The following is a 22,439-nucleotide window of genomic DNA, read 5'->3' on the forward strand; positions in this document are numbered from 1 at the left end:
CTTGTCCTTATTCTAGGATCATAGTAAGCCATCAAGTCAAACAACCAATAGTCACCACTCAGCAAACCTTTTTGTGAAATAGCTCCTATTCCAATTTGTGAAATAGCACTTCGAAATCCCCCCAACAATCTTGATATTTATTATTGATTGATCGATTATTTAAAATCAATTTAAACAAGTTTTAACAATCATTACTATAATTGATGTCTTGTATATTTTTATCCAGTATGTAGCTTCCTAGAGACTCTAATATGTAAATATCATTACTAAGAAGCAATATCGTTAGACATTCTATCACTTTTTGGTTTTCTAGGTAGATACAATAGTTGCAAATATATCATTGTTTGTGAAATCCTTCTTGAGAAAGAATGGTTGGATTCCAAAAAGACACTGGATTAGCAATGAAACCTCCTCTGCACTTGTTGAGTTCCACCTTCTACATCACTTCTGTTCTCTCTAATCCATTTTCCATGAGCTTGCTTGTTGTTCATCAGCAACTATATTTATTTACTTATTTTTTTGCATTAATGCTATTTCCAAGAAAGATCTTTTTCAAACTTCAGTCGTATTGAAGAGTGATATGAAAGCCAAACTAAACATCGTGTGTCAGTTCCGGATGTGGGTTAAACCCTTGCCTGCCCCAGTTACATATAATGTGAGGTCATCTTACCTTTAGAGCAGGTTTTGGCGCCTTGCCATCACTCCCCTCCGCTGTGTTTCACCTCAGCTGAGTTTCAGAGCTGGAAGTTAACTCAGCTGTGAGAGAAGTGCTTGAGTAAGTGGCTGGGGGAGGTACACAGCAGTCACAGCAAAAGTTCAGCTTCCCATACCCACACACCAGTACAGCTCCAACTCAAACCTGCCTTTTATATGACTGGGGTCAAGTTGGGATTTTACAAATGGGTCTGTCACCATCACATCTAGTGCTGAATAACCTTTTTCCCACGGGAACTCACCTCGGGCATGAAACCAACGCAGAATTATTAATGCTAAACTATCAAGCACATCCGTGTCATGTGAACTTAACCATTATGTGTGTTCCTTAGCATATGGATTATGTCGTGGGTTTTCAGTATAAACTGCTGGCATTCAAGTACCAAGAAAGCAGGCAGTGGCAAAGTAGCCAAACCACAGCCACAATACTTTCCTTTTTCAGATTTCAGAACCTGGTTATTACCCTGACTACTGGCCAACAAACCTGGGGTGGTTTCATGGTAAGTCTCACAATGAGTATAAGCTTGAAGTATTTTTTTTTTTGTAAACCAAAGTTAGCAAATGAGGTTCTGAAATATATTTGTTCTTATTACAGATGGCACTGAGTACACATGAAGCACTGGATATCTCTTAAACCCAGTTTCAAAATCCAGGGTCTTGTTCCCTGAACAAAACAATGCCTCACTCAATCTGCTATAATGCATCATCAAACGTCTGAGTTAAGGAACTTGAGATATAAATATATATTGTTTGCCTGCCTCATGTATTGATATAGATCATCAGCAAAGAACTTTTTTTTCATCACAAGACTACCTTCTGATTTTTTTTTAATGACAAATATGTCAATAACTCCCACGATATAAAGTAATTGATGCTGTTTCAAGTAAATCTCAAGGCCAAACCATAGGAAAATGGAACATGTATTCCCAACCCCAGAAGTCCAGCATGCAGTTCTTATGAAAGGCAACTACTCTTTAGGTTTATGTTGGAGAGGAATCATATATGATCTGTTGGTTCATTATCAGAGCTCTGTTTAAATTACCATCTTTCACTACAGTGGAAAAATAATATTTTTGACATCAAATACTGCTATCAATATCCACGGCATACATTGGTATCTGTAAGGAAACAACCTTGTGAGCTTAAAGTGTAATGGTGTCCCTTCAAGGTGGAACCAAGTAGGCTAGGATGCACTGACTACACCTCACCTTTGAAAGTTGAATGGGTCTATGTTTCACTGTAATTCTAATTTGGATTTCTATGCTTTTGATAGAATTATAATTTATGTGCCCTTTAATTCTGCCCTAAATAATCCATTTGATTTAGGATTCCTTTTTGTTTTTCTGCCCCAGTTTGTGCCACCATCCTACAGCATGTGCTATTATACCAGTGAATCCTTAAGAACTCATGTTCGTATACTTTTTGTAGCCAACTGCATCTAATTATCAGGTAAAGGTTGTAAAAGGAGGAAGGCTGCAAGCTTGCTTAAAAGGTAAATCACTCCTGCCGACGTACCATGTGTCAGATGATCCACGCTGCATGTTTAGGAATCATGTTCTGATCTTTTGATGTACCCCTTGGATAAAAAACACATGTTATTGGCCCTTTGCACTGCATCATGTTCAGGTAAATAGAACCAAAAATAATAATGGGTTCACTCATTTTCAGTCAGCAATCCATCTGAAATCCTCCCCCCGCCCCCAAGACCAATAGGATTACTCTGGAGGTAACTGGATGGAGAAATGTGCCCTGTTAAGAGTTTTTCAGTCCTTCAGTTGGAAGCCAAAATTAGGCCATCAGGATACGAGAAAGGGACATGCAGACAGATGTTTTGCACTTAAGGCCATTTACTGCAACATGACAGACTATCAGCCTTTACAGAAAACAAACAAACCTAAAATCTAAATGGAGTCCAGCTTCAGGCTGGCTCTCAGAAAATATTCCTCTGAGGTTTTGCACACTAAATCCAAGGCTTTGCTGAATGTCTTTGATCTGTCTGGAATTTGTACTCTTTCTCTTAAATTATTTTCCTGCTATTTGTTAAAACATTTAAATTAATAAAAGAATTTTCTCTTTAGTGTGTGGGCTCTCTGTTCCTTATAATTTTTCTTATTCCTTGCCTGCCTGATTATGCTTATACTTTCAACACTGTGTTGCAACTTTTACAAGTTTCCCCCCACTACCACTCTGTACACACAGACCTAATTAAAGACCCTAAACTAGTCTCTCCTTGGAAGCATGGAAAGATCTCGCACACATCCTGCACTTCACCATCTACAGGTGCTTCTCTGTTTGGTTAAATATGGGGAACAGCTCTCTGCATAATGAAGGAAGTAAATGTGGAAGTCTGGACCTGCAGTTCTGTGTACATAACTCTGAATATGAATTACAGCGATCGTATCTGTTGGGAATCAAAAAGTGCCTTAGGGACGCAAATCAGCTCATTCGGATTTTTTGAGTGGCTGCCCTTCACATTACTGAGTTACTGTGGCTCAGTGCCTAGTGTGTTAGACTTTGGTTGGGGAAGAGCTAAACCGAAATCCTCACTATCTTGGGTTTCTATCTGTCTGTGTTTTGGGGGGTGCGGTGCAGAAGGAGAAGCATGCATGCAGCAATGGGGTCTTTGGAGGAAAAGGTGGGATAAAGCATGTAGTACCATAAATATCTTTTAAAACAGCTCTATTTTAATTGCAGTTTGCCAAGGCAGATGATCTTGGACTCCTTTGGGAGGTGGGCTGGATAAAACTGAATAAATGTGGGTTGTGCTATTCAGTAACACAGATTCAAATACACTAGATCGCAGCCACCGACACATTGTTATAAACTGTTTTTCCAGGACAGCATTTCTACATACATTCTGACATACATTTCTAACCTGCCTTGTCAAAAATTTTGACTAAAGTATTTGTAAATGAGTGAGCATTTCTACAATGCTGGTCACCAGACTTGAGTTTAGAAGAAGGAATAGGGAAATGAATAAGACCCTCCTATGAAAATAATACTGGGCCTGTTCAGATATGGTTTGACCATCATATGACTTGTTTCATTCCCGCTCGTATGCTCTGATTTATTTCCTTATCTTTCTGGTTTGAGTAAACCAGTTTTCATCCAAGCCAGAATTGGAATTTACAGATTGTGAAGTAAATAATGGTGTGTGCAAACCAAGGAGGATGGAAATTTGAACATGAGAGGGAAAGCTCCATCAGCCAGACCATGATTTCGCCATTATCTCCCAACTCTGGTACTAAAGAAATGCCAAGGACCTTGGGGAAAGGACTGGTATTTGTGATGTCTCTTGGAAAACACTGGATTTGCTCTTACAGGCATATAAAATGAACTGAAATATCTGATAAGGGTTTGTTTGGTTACTTTTTACCAAAGTTGTTTAACTTCTGCAGATGATGGTTTGAACTATGGCACAGCATGCAGAATGCAATAAATATGCTTAATTCGTACATACAATGGAAAGAAAATCAGTAACTGGTATATTATATCAATATGCAAGAAATAAACTTGTCAACAGTTTCAACTATTTTAGAATGTTAAGAATGAAAAATGAAGGTGGTAATAAAAAATCCTAAAATAAACATACAAATTCTGAATCTGTTATGATTTCATTTTGCTGAATCTAATATAGATATAATGAGTATGATGCACAATGAATGGCCATTCTGAAAGGAGAACTCAAAAAGATATTTCGGTGCCTGAATTCCTGTTACTAGAAAGAAACCTAAATATATTCTGAAGCTCAGGCATATTAATAACTAGTGCAGACTGTGAGGGCACTTTAGCGGTACCTCCCCCAAAGCATGTGACATCTCTCCCTATAATTATGTTCTGCAGACATCTTGGTCAGTTCTGACACCATTGTGTTAGCTTCTGTTTACTGCATATGAAGTGCTAATCTGGATTAAGGAGGCTCTATGGGGGTGGGGAAACTGGTTATATGGCAAATACTTGGGTCAAGATGTTGAAGTCAAGATCTCCAGGTTTCTTCTAACTCAGATGCTTTGAAAGCAATTATCATCCCAAGCCAGCATCAGTTTTTCCTTAACAGACCCTTGAATTTCCACAAATGCTATATACCAAATCTTGTCACCTTCACAGAACATGTTGAAGTCTTAACTGAAGTCATATATAAACTGCATTGCATTCTCACTTTGATGAAATCTTCAGGGTATGAGACCTTGAAGAATGAAAAATATTTTATTTTGATTTGACAAACACAAGAATTTTGCTAATCTGGACTGGCATTGTATTTGATGACTTGTAGAACAGAGCATATTACACATGTGTACAATTGTATCCATTAACAAGTAATCTTAACAGGGAATTTGGATCCCTGACAAAGTTGGTTTTCATTTTCTAAGCTTTTATGTTATAGATAAAATCATGGAAATAGGCAAACCATGTTTGTTCTGAAATCCATGGCCGGTGTACCTGCTTGGCACTTCAAAACTACTTCTGCAGTATCTCACCCTTCTACTTCAATACTGGCACTTCTTTTTTTCCTTCTCTTGTCCTGCTGCCTTTGCTTTGAAAAACAAAGTCAATTATCAAATACAGTGGTACCTTGGGTTAAGTACTTAATTCGTTCCGGAGGTCTGTTCTTAACCTGAAACTGTTCTTAACCTGAAGCACTACTTTAGCTAATGAGGCCTCCTGCTGCTTCCGCACCGCCAGAGCAAGATTTCTGTTTTCATCCTGAAGCAAAGTTCTTAACCTGAGGTACTATTTCTGGGTTAGCAGAGTCTGTAACCTGAGTTGTATGTAACCTGAGTCGTATGTAACCCGAGGTACCACTGTAAAGCAAAATGTGTTAATTTTACATGCAGTACATGGGTATTCTCAGCTTGGCTTTTGTACAAGGGCTCAAACATGCCCAGCTTATAAATTATAGTTGTTGTCATTGAATAGTTGTTCTTTTCACAAACCCTGACCTAAACCTCACACAGCAGCAACAGTGTGCACTTAAGGATCTCTTTGGCTAACAGATCACCAGCATCAGTGCCGACATTGAAGGCAGGACTGGCCAAACTCAAGTGCTCTGAATGAACTCATGCTTGCAGCTCTCTTTACCACACTAATACACTATTAGGTAATGTGGATTAGTCCAACAAGGATAACACTCATCCAAGTAGAGTTGCGGGTTGTAGTTATTTATTCTTATGAGACACTTGCATACACAGAAACCAGTGTGATCAGGATGGAAACCTGAGTAGCTTCTTTCCGAGAGCAAGTCTCCTTGCTGAATGGAGACAGACCCCTGGAAACTGAAAATTATAAACCCAAGTAAATTGGTATAAGGTAGAAATAAACAAGAGAGCAATAGATGACTACACCAATATGGGGTTGCATAGACTTTTGGAAAACCAAAATTTGAATGGAGCTTTTACTGGGATAACCTTTCAACTGATTTTTATACACTTGTAGGATTTCAGTTGATTTTACAGCTGTATTTCCTATGTAGGCACAATGGATATCTAGTTATAATTTTTTCTCTTTTGTCTGTTACAGGCAAATGGACACAGTTTTGTACATATGGAACATGAAAAAGCTGTACTGCTACTGAAGAGTTTCCAGAATACAGTAGACCTAGTTATTCAACGTGAGCTTACTGTCTAAATATTTTTTATAAATAGTAAAATATGTCTAGCCAGATCTAATGTTTAATTAAATAAAAATTTATATACATATATATATAAATAAATGAATATATATATATATATATATGGGGGGAAATTGCCAATTGCTGGACCAATGGCAAACATAGTGCCAAATGTATAATATACTGTATGTTAGTACTGATTATTGGGAGGGATATCTATATAAATGTAACTTCCATGGGATTACATATTAGTTCTCATTGTAAGCCTCTGTGCGTTGGTACCAGCTTTTTTTCAAGATGATTTTTAATTATTTCTAGATGTCATGTAATTTCAGAACACAGAAGCACACACAAGCTATTTACAAATTATTCCATCCATCAAAAAACAGGCTGCATGCACACCACACCTTTAAAAGACATGACACCCACCTACCCCAATAGCCTTGTGAGGGATAAACTACAATTCCCAGAATACTCTGGGGGAAGCCATGCCCTTTTAAGGTAGTGTGTGTACGCAGCCACAGCCTCAAAGTTCTTCACGGCTTTAGAAAGAAAACTATTTAAAACTGTAATTCCCACAAAGTCTAAAGTCAAATATAATGGATTATTAAATAGTATTTTTATAGACACTTAAAATGAAATCTATATAAAAATTAACCTGTAGTCCTATATCCACTTACCTGAGAATGAATTCCATTGCACTTAATGGGGCTTTCTTCTGAGGAGACATTTATAGAATTGCACTTTAAAACTTTTGGGCCTGATACAACTAAATGTTTGTGCTAGCGGGAGACAGTAAATGAGCTCTGCTAGTGCAACAGGGCTCCCCCCTATTTCTGGCCACCCAATCAGCTTGGGGAGGGCAGAGGAGAGGGAGATCTTTCTGACTGGCAAGCAAAAATGCTTGTGCTGACAGAACAAACGTAATGGTGAGACACTGAATTCCTCCCTTTGCCTTTTTAAATTTCATGGGTGGTGTTCCACTGTTTTACTCAGAGTAGTAATGTCTAAGTTAATCATTTTCATTGATTTCAATGCATCTATTCTGAGTAAAACTTAACCGAATAGCACCCAATGCCTTACAGGATTAATTTAAGGTATTCCTTGAGCTGGGAGAGGGTGTCACACACACAAAACTGAGCTTCAGTGTGTATACTATTATTTGAAAAGCTCATCTCCTGCCCTTCATATGTATTTGCATCACTCAGGGTAGCTTGAAATAATACAACCATATAAACCAATACAACAAAGACAGGCACAGCTGATGATGATCATGATAAGATGCACCACACAGCAGGCGTAAATATATAGTGAGATATGATATAATGAGGGAATATAATGTGGGTATGACCACAGAGGTGGGTTTTTTTGCCACTTCACATCCAATATTCAATGTTCAGCCTGGAACATGACATGGAAGGGAGCCTTCAAAGCAAATCTTAGGCAGCAGGCAACCTAGGAGGGGGAGAGATGGTCCCTCAGGGATCCTTTAGGGCAGTGATGAGGAGGAACCTCTTTGGCCCTCAGATTCTCCCTAGGCCACACACTGCCCAACTAGAATGTTTCTCTGAGCTGTGCTAAGGCCTCTTGCTTGCCTGGAGATAAAAATGTGGGTGCCTGTGTAAACCTCTGCCTTTCTCATGGGCTTGCATGGCTGGAATGTAGTCTAGTGTACAAAAGTCTCACATCCTTTGTTCAGCCCACCTGTCCTCCGGCCTCACCCGCCACTAACATGTGGCCCCTGGAAGGTTGCCCATGAGGTAATGCAGCCCTCAGTTTGAAAAAGGTTTACCATGTTTGCTGTTAGGGCTTCAAAGATAATTACCAGAACTTTGAATTGTGTCCAGAAAGGAATTAGCAAGAAGGGGATGTGCTCTTTCTTACCACAGTCATAGGGACGCGGGTGGCGCTTTGGTCTAAACCAGTGAGCCTAAGGCTTGCCGATCGGAAGGTCGGCAGTTTGAATCCCCATGAAGGGGTGAGCTCCTGTTGCTCGGTCCCAGCTCCTGCCCACTTAGCAGTTTGAAAGCACGTCAAAGTACCTAAGGGTCAGGGGTACCTTTACCTTTACCACAATCATGTGACATGGTTTAGGGTTATACAAAGAATAGTCACAGCTAATCTGAATATTTGTAACCTAAAATGCACTCCTTCCATGCCATTTCCCATGTTCCAAGCTCAGACCCTCCTATTGCAAAAATATGCTCAGCTCAAATTCTTAATGAACAACATGCTTTATTTGATGAAATATGTGTAGGAGGTAATCCACAAGGTGACAGTTAATGAAGGGGAACAGTGTGCAAATCACTTAATATTGCTTATCAATAGAAGAACCATTACTGTAGCTAATTAAAAGTGGTTTAGCCCTAATGTAATTCAGTTCTCTTAGCACTTTACACAAGCAATAACGTTTCTGAATATACATTCTAATTAAACTATTTAAAATATTTATATGACACCTTCTCCTAGGTTCAAGACAGTTGGCAATGAAATATAAAACCATAAAATAACTCAGGATAGCCTTATGACTAAACAGAATGTGGTTTCAGCTCAACTGTTTTATCAAATCAGATAATGATGACAGGTTGCTTAATTAACAAGTGGGGATAAAGTTGGAAGCCAGGGAGATGGCCTGGGAATCATATGTTCTTGCTCTTTGTTTCGTAGCAAGAATGGAGAATAAGATGTTATTTCTTTTGCATGCTGTGGGCCTGTAGTGATCTTTGAATCCCAGATCAGTGATCTAAAACTTCAAATGCTATGAAACTTTCTAGTCCTCCTATCCAGATGGGGATCCTATGTTTTAAAATTCATTTGTTTTCATTTTTGATAATGATTTAAAAATACAGTGAAATCCAAAAGTTGACATTTATTCTACACTTCTTTAGAATTTGACTCTGCTGCATTGGTTGCCATGGCACCAGTTCTGTTAGCAACAGTTCTTAAAGGTTTATTTACCAACTCTCACATTAGAGCTACACTGTAAGTAAAATAAAGGGAAAGGCTGACATTCTTTCAATTCAGCACAACAGCTGTTCAGGAAAACATAATGTGTATGGCGCATCACTACATGGAGGCAGTGACACAAGCTTGTTATGTATCTATGCATGCAGGCAGAACATATACTTGTAGGAGAAAAACTCAAAGTATGTGTTTAAAAACGGTAGATGGCAAGAGTCATGTGCTTTTCTCCCGTAAGAGGGGGAATGCCTCTTGCAGTATAGACGTCTGCTCTTACAATTGCATGCTTCTTGGTTTGGAGCCATTGTTCTTACCTATATGCAAATTTTTATTTATATATGAGCTATAACACATGACCACCAGATAACTCAGGCAACCTCCATAATTAAGACTCAAAGTCATGTGTTCTGCTTATAGCCACGTGCTGCAACAATTGCAGAAACCCTATGACTACAAATATAGGTAGTCAAAATGTAACTTCTGCCATTACTGAGTTTGCCACTACACTAATCTCTTTCTTCCCTCATGGAACTCAAGTCAGCATACATCTTGTTTCCATGTGATCTCCCATCTAAGCATCACACGCTTTCTCAGTGATGATGCTTCCATTTTGGAACCAACACCACCCCTCCATGATACCTAAATCTTGTTAAGTTTTAGATATCTGGTAATTCACACAGGCACATAGCAAGATCTGATGCCAGTATTGTTATTTTTAGGTGGCTGGCTCTATGCCTCATTTTAGTAACTGTATTGTGAATTTGAAACTGTTTTGTTGTAACTCGCCCAGAAATTGCTGTGCAATGAGACTAGATGAGAAATGTTTCCCAAAAAAGGGCAGACTTCTTAGCTACATTGGTTGCGTCAAGTCCCTCTGGATGGTGCCCTGTATGACCGGTGCCGTTTTTTCTAGAAAAAGAGATACTGGAACTCACCATGAACGCCTCCCTTCTTCTCTTATGATGGCAATGGCACCCACCTGAGAGGTGCCAGAACTGAGTTCCAGTGAGTTCTGGCTGAAAAAAAGCCCTGCTTGTGACCAATTTATAAATAAAAGATGGAACAGTAGTTGATTTAAAAACAAAAACCTATTATAAACCTTGTGCCTAGGATATCTGGAATGAAAGCTTATGTTCCACAAAGGATAGTGTTCTTTATCCTACCACTCTCTGCTTCCTTTTCTTGCAGCAGCAGTGCCTACCTATTTACCAAACTAAAACCAGTAGTTTCAGCGTTGTACAGAGCTAACTTGTGAGTGTACTGAGTTCTGTGTCTGACTGCAATACATGCCTCTCTAAGAAATAATCATGCAAATCACAGAAATATAAGCAAAATGCTAATCCCTGCTAATGTTCAGAATGTATCATTGTCAACAGCAACAGTGTTTAGTAACATTGATTCGGTTTTTCCATGTTTACAGCTTTCATGTACTGTACTTTTGAGGCAAAATTAAGATGGAACTCAAATAGTGACTTACACTTTCACAAAACATTTTTTCTTCCTTTAGGAATTGCTGTTGAATATTTTCAGTTCCATTTTTTCCTTTGCTCATGGTCTTCATTATTGCATTGTGTTCTAAGTATGAGATAATAATAAAATCTATTTCTAAACCAGTAATTTGGATTGGATTTACATGTAGTGAAGGTGGGTTAATGAACGACAGTTTTTGCTATGCCCAACAACAATGGTAGTCATATTTGCGCAGCCCAATACTGACACCCAAAGGCAAAGCCTAGTTTTCCTCAGCACACACATTTTTAATAGCCAGATTTCTAACGCTCTATACAATGGCAGAATTTTAACTCAGACTTTTAGAATGAGTTGTCCTTACTAGTCTTTTTGAACTTTTCAGATGCGCATTAAGTCAAACACAAAACATGTATAATACACACCATTTTACTCCATCTAGAATTTTCATGCCCTCTTGTAAAAGCTTTTATTCTTAACATCAAGAAGCCACACCAGTTCAGCACAAGAGGCTGAATTTTTATAAACTGGGGCCTTTCCTGCCTCTTTGCTAGCTTAGGTGGCTTAACACTGGGCAAGACAAAGACTTATTAAGTTACATTTTTCTACTTGTGAGTACTGTAATCAAGTCAAAAACAACTTACTTTATTACAAATTTTACCATTTTATAAAACACATGTTTAATTATAGAGATAGCTGTATTGTAATTAATATTTTGAGAAAATTGTGATTTTGAGCTTAAATTATATACAGAACTGTCATTTTTGTATGTGTTACAAAGATTGCTATATGAAGAACTGTACTTTTCAGTTTAATTACAATATCATTGTAAATATGGCTGAATGAAGAACCACTTACTACTCTATGAACATAGATTGTGAATGTATTTCAATGTCTTTGCAGTATACAGATTTACTGAACTTGGAAGCTGCTTCATTTTACGTGCAAAAAGGTACTTTAAAGCTATATTTTAAATCTATTGATTCAGTGAAATCAATTATCTTTCATTTGCACATGCAGGTGGTATCGCTCCCATTTTAATTTGTGTATTGACACTAACTGGTAAGGTGCATATTGTGTCTAGAATGCATTTTGCAGATGCTTTCTGTACATAAAAAGAATACAGGGACTCAAACAATGCTGTGCAGCGTATAGCAGAGCCATTTTCGGCTTTGATGTACTCAACCTTTTTCAGTATTAAAAAAAGTGTTTTGAATAATATATTTAAAAGTCTATTGTATAAATAAAGGCACCTTATTGTAAGTACTTTGTGCGGGAGTCTTGCAATCACTTTTTTTTTTTTAAAAAGACAACTATTTCACTTTTGCTAATTCATAGAAACACCACCAAACTTTTTGCCAGGCCTCTTATTATTATTTTACTTCCTCAATCCAAGTGCATCAGAAGTACAGAACTATAAATGCATTCGCCAACATAAAAAGACGCTGTTAGCTTTTCAGGTTGTTCTCACTACCTAGGGGTTAGGACTTGCAGAGAATGGTACAGTACAATGGTTGCTAGTACCGGATGGCTGTCAGCATGTTATTAGGCCAGTCAGCTGCATAAAGCTCTACAACCTTTAGAAGAACCCACTGCCACCATCCAACAGATACAAATGCTTCACCTAATGGTCAGAGGTGATGGGAGTTGTGTTCTAAAAACAGGTTAATCACCCCTGCACTAGTCTCTCATTGGGTGCAGACTATGGCTTTCATAATTGTATCCAAAGTTTTGGGAAAAGGAAAGTATCTTATGGGCAATAGTGTATATATGCTTCTAATTATACATAACTCAACACAGGGGCTACAATAATAATCATAATAATTTATTATTCATACCCTGCCCATCTAGCTGGGTTTCCCCAGCCACTCTGGGCGATTCCCAACAGTTTATTAAAAACACAAAAACAAGACCAGGACAACACATTTAAGGGTGTAGGCATGGCTGTCCCAAATTAAGAACAGATCGGGGAAATTCACATCAATAACCCTCTTCCAAAAAGATTCCAGTTTCTACAAGTCTTAAAAATTTAATCTGAAAGTGGGGTTGCATGGTCGAACAGTTTTAGAGTTAAAAGAATTTCATATAATAGATCATACTCTGGTGCAGCTACATGCCTCCTCCTTTCCAACTCCCAGTTTCACAGTTTTTTGCAAATAAAGGAGAAAATTCATGTGTGTGGTGTTCACAGCTGACACAGGCCATGTGTCTTCATACTAAGCTATCCTTGTACAAGTAGGACATCTTCAAAAAGAAGCAGCTCTTAATAGCAATAACATTTAAAAAAGGAAAATAAATGGAAACTGCTAATTTTGGCAAACTAGCATCTTGAATAATTGCAAGGCGCACACACAACCAAGTATTAATTGTAAAAAAACAGAAAAAAATATTCCAACATTTGTGATGTTCCACACAGCAGAGTTTTTCTAAACATTTCTGGCATTTGTAAACAGTTGCACTAAGTCATTTGGTTAAATTTATGAAACTGATCATTTGATATATAATTTGAGTTTTATTTTCAAATAATAATTTGATAAATGTGCCAATTCATTAGTGATTAAGTCAGCACCATAATTCTTCAGCAGGCAATCGCTTGGTGCAAATGCTTCATATTATGCAAATCAAGATCTGGATTTATTTTATTTTGGGGGCAGCCCTTTTTTGGTGACCTTAAAATTAGCTAAAAGAAAAGGAAATTTAAAACAGGATTAAAAAAAAATTAACACAATAGCACAATTCTAACCATATCCAATTTTGGATAACGTACAGTACCTGTTCATATAGAATATGTCGGTTAAGAAGAGATCAGATGGGCACATGGATACAGCTATCAATAATTCCTAGATGGTAGCAGTATTTTTACAATCATGTCATGATCAGGGGAATTGCTGCTGGACGAATAGAACCATCTATCAGTAACCTACCCATACACCATACAAGTATGTACGCAAGCATAGTTTGAACTGGAGGCATGCAAGGTAAGAGTCCTTTGTGAAATAGCTCTTAAAAAGTGACCACAGCATATGCACTCAGCTTATGCTAAACGAAGCAAATAGTTCTTATGTATAAGGACTTCGATCTTCATGCTTCAGAAGGTAAGATCTTGCACACATTTCAGTTCAAACCAAGCACAACAGATCAAGTAGGAATTCTGCTTCTTAGGTATTCAAGCACAGCAGCTGTCCCCTTGGCAAGAATAGCAGCTCGAGGAGTCCGGAAAGGATTGCCTTCCAGCAAAAGCGTCCTAACAGAAGGACCAAAAACCAGTTAAGACTACTGTATGTGTGTGCACGCATGTACATGCATACACACAATCACCATTCATAAATGAGAAAATCTTATCACTTTTATTTTATTGTGTCATTTATTTAAAAATGGAAGTCAGCAATGCCTCTACTCCAGCCTAGTGCCCTCCAAATGTTTTAGACCAACTCCCATCAGCCTCAAGCAGCATGGCTAATTGTCAGGAATTATGGGAATTGTGTCCCACACATCTGGAGGCCATGAGGCTGAGGAAGCCTTCTCTACTCATTTACCATATTGGCCCAAATATAAGCAGCACTTCCCCGCCCTCCAAATTCAGACCATGAAAAGTTAAAGTGCAGCTTATATTCACGACCTTACAAAAATTGGCTTTTACGATATTGCTGCTGAAACAGAAATACGGTAAAACGGAACAAAAAAATGTTTTATTGCCAATTTGAGAGCTTGAGTCACGGAATTGTAGCAATTGCGATTTTAGCGATTGTATGGTAACTTTTGCGGGCTTGCAAGATCAAAGACTTAAATTGGCTTGGAGTTACAATTCTACCAACTGCAGCAATTTTTAGCCTGTAACCCAGTTTTAAGGGAGCGGCTTATATTCGAGTATCGTCTTTGTGAGAGATTGAATAGAAACACTAATCTAGTGTGCTGTTGAACTTTTAAGCAGATGAATTGATAATAATATTTTGTCCTGAATAAGTCCAGTTGTGGTTGAAAGATGGCAAATAAACCATATTGGCCTGAATATAAGCCGCACCTGCAGATAAACCGCACCTTTAAAATTCAAGGGGGGAAAGACAACACTCTCTTTCTTAAAGAGTCACTTGGGAAATGTTTTTCTTACATTTCTACATTTTTCTTATTCAGACCTTTGCAGATGGAATTCATTGAATTTGAAACCAGCTTAAAATTCTAGTGTTATTGTAAATCCTGAACCTGGCTGGGGGAGCTCATGCTGCAGATATACATGATCCTGACTCAATATTGATCCCTTAATTAGGACCAAGGGATCAGGAGAATACATCTCAATCATTTCTCCCTGTCTGCATCAGACCACATTGTTACTTTATTCAACAGTTGAGCCACTTCACCATTCACTGATTTATGCATAAAATTCCAGCATTGCACCTTGAAAAGAAAACTGCATCACCATCTATTTAGGACCATCAGTTAGGATGAGCAGTTTTGCAAACAGGGTTCTCCTGACATGTTGACTGAGCTTATTTGAACATGGGCTTTCTAACAAATCTTGTTTGTGGAATTCTATCCCATATAAGGTTAGGAAAACTATCCATTCAAATATTCAGTTATATTGTACCCATGCTTACTGAGTGTATATAATCCTGGGAAGCAGAACCTTGTTCAATTCAACCAATGTCTGAAAAGATCCAAAGAGTACACATTTTCAAAATTGTAACCTAATCTATTCAAATAGTCAGATGACACAAAAATGAGACTGATTTCATTATGAACTTTTGTACTGCTTTGTCTTTCCTAGAATAAATATGAACATTTTCAAAAAGAATATGCTGTATAGGAAAAAGTTATCCAAAATTCATGAAGTTAATCACCTGAGATTGACACAGTTCCCAAGTTCTGGTGGTACTTGTAAGAGGTCATTATTTTGAAGATCTAGGGTACCAAGCCTGTCCAACTTCTTTATTTGCAGAGGGTCCAGGGATCCAACCTGATTATTAGCAAGGAGGATTGTTTCAAGAGTTGGAATGTGATACAGCACATTTGGAAATATTTTAAATCTATGAAGAAAACCAGAGACACTTTATTAATATAATTATGAATAACCCACCCAAGAATATAATTTGTAAATACAACCACTGCACAAGTGACTTGAGTTTATTAGGAGCCTTTAGAGAACTAATTTACAAAACCAAGGGTTGGATTCAGATTAAGTTCTATTCTAGGCTGCATCAACAGGAGTATAGCATCCATATCAAGGGAAGTAATACCACTCTATTCTGCCTTGGTCAGACCACACCTGGAATACTGTGTGCACTTCTGGGCACCATAATCTAAGAAGGATGTTGACAAGCTAGAACATGTGCAGAGGGCAACCAAGATGATTAAGGGTCTGCAAATTAAGCCTTACAAGGAACGCTTGAAGGAGCTGGATAGGTTTAGCCTGGAAAAGAGGAGACAGAGATATGATAGCCAGCTTAAAATATTTCATGAGCTGTCACATGGAGGAGGGAGCATGCTTGTTTTCTCCTGCTCTGGAGAGTAGGACTCAAACCAATGGCTTCAAGTTGCAAGAAAGGAGATTCTGACTAACACATTTGGAAAAACTTTCTGACAGTAAAAGCTGTTCGGCAGTGGAACAGACTACCATGAAAGGTGGTGGATTCTCCTTCCTTGGAGGTTTTTAAGCAGAGATTGGATGGCCATTTGTCATGGATGCTTTAGCTGAGATTTCTGCATTGCAGGGGGTTGGAGTAGATGACCCTTGGGTCCCTTCCAACCTAAAAGATTCTATAATTCTGAATTAGCCACTACTTAACCCTGTTGCTTTCAATGAAGCTATGTGCAACCAACTAAAGTCTAGAACGAAGCCAATATTTGGAGCTTCTAATTTTTCAGCTAATAATGGCTGACGTTCTTCGTAGAGATGCTTCCTACTGAAAGTAACATGGTCCACTCAAGCCTTTTGCAGCCTTCTCCAGGAGTCATCCCTCTCGCCAGACAACCTGCCTGAAGTTGGTGACAGTTGGCTCCTTTTGTTCTCTCAAGTACTTTCCTTTACTTGCTCTTGTGTCTTTCCTATTGTGTATTTTGTGAGTTGGTGGGGGTTTTTTAACTGTGTTTCTTCCTCTCTATCCCTTTTGGTGTTGCTAAACTGAGTTTTCCTGCCTCTTTCATTCCCTGCCTTCATGACAGTGCTAGAATTTCAGGCTCAAAATGTTTCTTGTTTCTCTTTAGAGAGCTGACTCTCCCAAGGCATAAAAGGCCAGGGGAATGTTTCCAAGGCAACAGCACCTAGAGGGGCACAGTCAAATAAATGTATAAACACTAATTCCCTCAGTAACTTTTTCGTAAGGATTCAAAAGCACGCTTTTTCTTTCACTTAGGTATTTCCCCCTAGATGCATATATGTGGAAGGATTTATAAGTGTAACTGGTCCTTTTAAACAGTTACAGTTTTGAAATGAATGAATGAATTAGTTACTTTATGAGTCCATGAGGAGTTGGATGTGTACTTGCAGAGGGTGGATTGGAATTACACTGCTGTATGAAATTACAAGATGGGCTTGTCCTTTTTTCTAATTTCATGAGGCTTCACCCATAGCTATTGAAAATTCATAGATGCCTCTCTTTTTTCACCATTTTCAATTAATTGGCTTAAAGAACTCCAGTTTTCTGCACAATTATGTGCAACTTGGCTATGGCCTGCACCTGGTACAATCTCAGATGCTCATCTGTTTTTTCTGCCATCATCTTGACAGTTCAGGGTTGTTGGGAAAATAAAATGAGGAGTGGGGAAATCACATACACCATATTGTACTCCTTGGAGGAAAGGAGGGGTATAAATTTAATAATAAATAAAACCAAAATAAACACCCAACTGAATACTGAGCTCTGCAAAATAGGGTCTCTGTCAGAAACCATTTCTGTTTTCTTTCATATGATGTAGGAGTCAGGCCTTTAGAGTGACAGTGCCGACTCTTTGAAATTCCTTCCATTAAATAACAGACAGGAGCTATCGCCAGTGCTCCCCCCACCCCACCCCGGGGTACACAGGGTACCATCAAGGGTACACAGTACCGTCAACTCTTTTTGGTGTTGTTAAAAAGTGAAGCACCTCTTTTTCTAGAAAAAAAGCATGGGCCATTGCTATTGTCTTTCTGGCACCTGTTGAAGACCTTCCTTTTAAGGAGGATATTTATTCCAAGCTATATTTGTATTTGCTTTGACATGGTTTTCATTGTTGATGTTTTTATTGATAAAATCACTTCAGGAAGCAGTTCATTCATAAGAAAACAAAAACATCTGGAACGCCACAGGTTCCCCACACGTGACTTAAGCTGAAGTGACATAGAAGTTTCTTCTTCCAACAGGACACTGCTGAGGCAATCAGATTTTTTGAGTGAAGTTCTAAAAGCAGAAGCCTGCTGTAAATCCTAGGAATAGGGATATCCTGTAATACAACAAAGCTAAGACAAAAGACTATGTATTTAGCAATTTTGGTAGAGTTATCTACAAGACCACTTACCTGTTAAAGGCAAGATTAATTATTTGCAGTTTTGTCAGTGCTTCCATTTCATCAGGCAGAGATGTCAAAAAGTTATTTCTAAGTTGAAAAAAGCAACCAAATAAACCAACTATTAATTTTTATTAAAAGATTTAGATTCATTTCCCTCAATAAGCAAGCAGAACTGTTGGTACCTATTCTATTGTGAATTCCCATGACAAAGTATCACTTGTGTATAGGAAATTATGTACCCTACATATAAATCAACATACATGATGAGTGCACATTAGTACTAGTAGAACCACCATGTTCAGGGACAATATGCTTTTGACTACCAGTTGCTGAGATCAGAGAAAATGGAGGGTTAAGACCCACTTGTGAGCTTCTGAAAAGCATCAAACTAAGCATCGGGAAAAAGAGTTATTTGCATATTACAGGTACAACACAACTTAACGTGTAACTTAACTTACACAACTGCAACTTTGTGCAGGGGGGCGGGGGGGATAAATAAATGGAGAAGATCACTCACCATTTATTTATCCTCCCCCGATAGCACAAAGCTGCTATTGTGGGCTTACTTGGCTTTGGGAAGGCAGTATGAGGGCTCTGGGCCAGAGCCCTCACACTGCCTTCCGAAAGCCTCACCGTAAGGCAGAACTTTCCAAACTGTGTCACGACACGTTAGTGTGTCAGCTGCAGTGTGTCAGTGTGAACACTTCCTGTGCTCTTCCAGGGGCTGGAAAGGGGTTAGTTTAACCTCTGGTTTGTTAGTAAAACTTAATTACTGGATTGCAAAATGATGCATGTCTAAAAAGTGTGTCGCCAATATGAAAAGTTTGGAAAGCTCTGCCATAAGGGCTCATAAGATACAAGTTACCTGTACTGAATGGAAGAAGTAGGGTATGGGTGAATGTAAAAAAGTTTAGCCTACTTTTAGCTGCTGTTTTATTACCATGGCTTTATTGATTACAATAAATTATTATATAGTGTATTATTTGGTAGCAGACCCATTCAGGGGGCGGGCAGCAGATACACTTGCCCCAGGCCTCAGAGGGTTAAGCCAGCTGGGGGCCCCTGTCAGGGACCAGCTGCTTTTTATTTTTTCAGTTTATAACTTTATTCTAACAAGACTCTGGTCCGGGCCTCAGACAAGCTCTGCATGGGCCTGCTTGGTAGGGTAAGCTTTAATAGCTCAGGCACTGAAATGGTTGTGTTTGTGTTGTAACTGGGATGTTCTACTGTTATGTTCATTGCTGTTTGCAAGCTGCTCTGGGATTCACTTGAATACAAATACAGTGCAATTTTTTTTTTTAAAAAAACATACCTACCTACATTGGCTAACATTCAACTGTCAACTGTCAGCATTAATCAAGCGGGAAATCCTTAAGGGAATCTACAAATTCCCTTCAAAAATGTCGTATAAACAAAGGTTTAAGTAATCACCTACCTAACATCCAAATGTGTCAGTCTGTGAAGCATACAGAGCTCCAGAGAAATAGACGAGAGCTTGTTGAAACCAAAATTGATATCAGAGACTGATTCTTTTAGTTCCACAATTCTGAAGCCCAGTTGTAAAAAAAAAGAAAAAAGCAATTGATCTCATCAATTGTTTCGTGCTATTTCAAAAGATCAGATTAAACCGGATTGTATTCACCACTGTGTAACTTTCTATTAGTTTCTCTCAAACACTGGGGCAGGACCCACCAATGGGCCCTAGGTCAGCTTTAGATAGGCCTCAGCCACAATATAAAAATACCTGCTTCCAGGTTCAAACTAACTCACTAAGTCTGAATTGGGAACTCTGCTTACTTTAAACCAGCGGTAGCTGATGTTGTGGGCCACAAGTCCCATCACCTCCAGCCAGCATGGCCAAGGATAATAAGAGTTCTAGTCCACAACATCTGTTGGGCATCATGTTGGATTCCTCTTGTTTAAACTATGGTTTGTTAGAAGAAGCCAGTATCAGAAATCTTGGGCCACATTCACATGCAACTCTCAACCATGGTTTAAAACAATGTGGACACACCTGCACTCCACTCTTCACATCCCATGTGCCTAGGAGGATAATTTTGCCAAAGTGTACAATAGTTTATTTTTACAGAACCATGGCTTAGTTTTTATATATACAGTACAGTATATACATAGATACACACACACACGAATATCTATCTATCTATCTATCTATCTATCTATCTATCTATCTATCTGGGTTGTTATAAAACTTAACAGAGTTTGTTTTAAATCATACCCCTAGGCACTGACGGAGGAAGAGGAATGTGGGGGGAGCGCCCCGCCCCCTAGAAGTGCGATCCCGGTGGGGTGCCATCATGGCTGCCCTCCCTGCGCTGGGTGCCCTGCCCCCAGGACGCGCATCATACCCCGCCTGCTCTCCGCCCCCTGATGCCAGAGCCTGAAGCTCCGCCACTGCCCCTACGTTCATATGTAGAGTTAAGCTGGGATTCTTTAAAAGTAAAAGTAAACTCTGCTGTAACTCTTCTCCCTTCACATAACACTCAACTATGGTTTAGTGTTGTGTACAAATCAGGTCACTTGTCTGTATATCTATTGTGATGATTTCCTAAATTCTGCTGTAGGCCAAACCTTGGTTTATTTGCTTCTAAGTTAACACCGCTCTGCCCTCCTCCACCCCAATGAAAGGTCTTACAATTATTATTATGGATTACTTAAATTTATATACTGCCCTTCATCTGAAGATCACAGGGTGGTTTACAACTTAAAAACAAATACATATCATAATAATAACAAAAACTTACCCCAATAACCCCCTCATAAATACATTTAAAAGGCCATAGATTGCATAATCAGCGAAAGGCCTCATTATAGAGGAATGTTTTTGCCTGGTGCCTAAAGATATGTAGTGAAGGCACCAGACCAGCCTCCCTGGGGAGAACATTCCACAAACAGGGAGCCATTGCAAAAAAAGACCCATTCTCATGTTTCCATCCTCTAGACATCTTGAGGAGAGGGCACATGAAGAAGTACAACACCCCCACTACCAAAAAGTACAGTCGTGTATGTGATTGCACTCCAGTCCCCCCCCATACCATCTCAAAAAGGTTTAATTAATATTTCTATAGGAGAAACAGTACCTTATTGGAATTTCAGTCAGCTGATTCTTGCTGAAATTTACAGTAGTGACTGGATTGGTTCCAACTGCATTCAGCACTTCATCTGGAATTACAGCTGCCTGTTTTTCACTGGAAAATATTTATTTAAAAAGTCATATTATTTAATAGAAGGATAACAACATTATCAATTGGCCAGAACTCCAATAGGAAAGGCACTGTACATTTAAGAGTCAGGTTGCAAAATGAATTATATTGTACTCAAATATCAAAATAAAACATGGTTAGGAAGCCAGATCCCAGTATTCTAAGGAGACACTTTTAAAAAAAGGAAAGATGCATTAGAGTTTTTTATAATCTTTGCAACTCCAGCTAAAAAACGTCAACAATACTAATCCAAAGACACTTTTAGAATGAAATCCTGTGCATAGGTAGTACTGTCTGGTTTGTTACTGATCTTACGTAAGCCGTTCCGAGAGCCTTTTAAACTTAATAGTGCAGTACCTGATTGGGAATGTTTGGGTGCATCTGTGAAGCCAATCTCTCCTCCACCTAGATACAGTGGTACCTCGGATTACGTACTTAATTCGTTCCGGAGGTCCGTACTTAAGCTGAAACTGTTCTTAACCTGAAGCACCACTTTAGCTAATGGGGCCTCCCGCTGCCACCGCGCCTCTGGAACATGATTTCTGTTCTCATCCTGAAGCAAAGTTCTTAACCTGAGATACTATTTCTGGGTTAGCGGAGTCTGTAGCCTGAAGCGTATGTAACCTGACGCATATGTAACCCAAGGTACCACTGTACCCCTGGAAAGTGCTGCTGCTGCTGGGAAGCAGCATTGTGGCTCCACCCCACTAAGTGAGCCACTTCTGACTTATTTAACAAAATTTATATACCACCTGTTTGTAAGGAAACAGCTAAGCAGTTTACAAGAATATAAAATATTAGAAGTTTCAATAAAGAAGTTAAAAACAGGTATTTTTTGTGGCGTTTTCTTTCACGCATGATTAAGGGGTGGCCTCATTAAAACTGCACCAGTGCCATTTGCTCTATCAAGGATGCATCACATGGTATCCAACGAAGTAGTTCTGTAAGCACAAGGACTTCTGTCTGCACAGTGTAAGTTCCCCTCCCTC

At 38.8% G+C, this 22,439-nt stretch overlaps 2 protein-coding genes across 24 annotated transcripts in view; one reads left to right on the forward strand and one right to left on the reverse strand.

Moving 5' to 3' along the window:
* Positions 1-22,439, forward strand: part of LRRC7 (leucine rich repeat containing 7) — a 205,319-nt gene that overhangs the window by 174,458 nt on the left and 8,422 nt on the right. For 6 of the 15 annotated variants that reach the window (XM_081193644.1, XM_081193633.1, XM_081193643.1 and 3 more), the window contains one exon: positions 6,232-6,322. In XM_081193644.1, the coding sequence (XP_081049770.1) occupies positions 6,232-6,322 (91 nt within the window). Of the gene's footprint in view, positions 1-1,156; positions 1,215-1,309; positions 2,792-6,231; positions 12,014-17,983; positions 18,056-22,439 lie in introns of those variants that run through there. The other 9 variants (XM_081193635.1, XM_081193634.1, XM_081193638.1 and 6 more) reach the window with 7 other exon arrangements.
* Positions 147-22,439, reverse strand: part of LRRC40 (leucine rich repeat containing 40) — a gene marked incomplete at its 3' end in the record, with an annotated part of 35,304 nt that continues 13,011 nt past the window's right edge. For 2 of the 9 annotated variants that reach the window (XM_081193794.1, XM_081193789.1), the window contains exons 11-15: positions 21,328-21,435; positions 19,665-19,775; positions 18,239-18,316; positions 15,586-15,771; positions 12,555-13,994 (exon numbers count right to left, since the gene is read on the reverse strand). In XM_081193794.1, the coding sequence (XP_081049920.1) occupies positions 13,889-13,994; positions 15,586-15,771; positions 18,239-18,316; positions 19,665-19,775; positions 21,328-21,435 (589 nt within the window). Of the gene's footprint in view, positions 757-2,229; positions 2,291-5,065; positions 5,249-8,537; positions 10,859-12,554; positions 13,995-15,342; positions 15,393-15,585; positions 15,772-17,995; positions 18,147-18,238; positions 18,317-19,664; positions 19,776-21,327; positions 21,436-22,439 lie in introns of those variants that run through there. The other 7 variants (XR_014008048.1, XM_081193792.1, XM_081193793.1 and 4 more) reach the window with 7 other exon arrangements.

Source organism: Podarcis bocagei (assembly GCF_964188305.1).
Source record: "Podarcis bocagei genome assembly, chromosome: 5".
Lineage (NCBI taxonomy): Eukaryota > Metazoa > Chordata > Lepidosauria > Squamata > Lacertidae > Podarcis > Podarcis bocagei.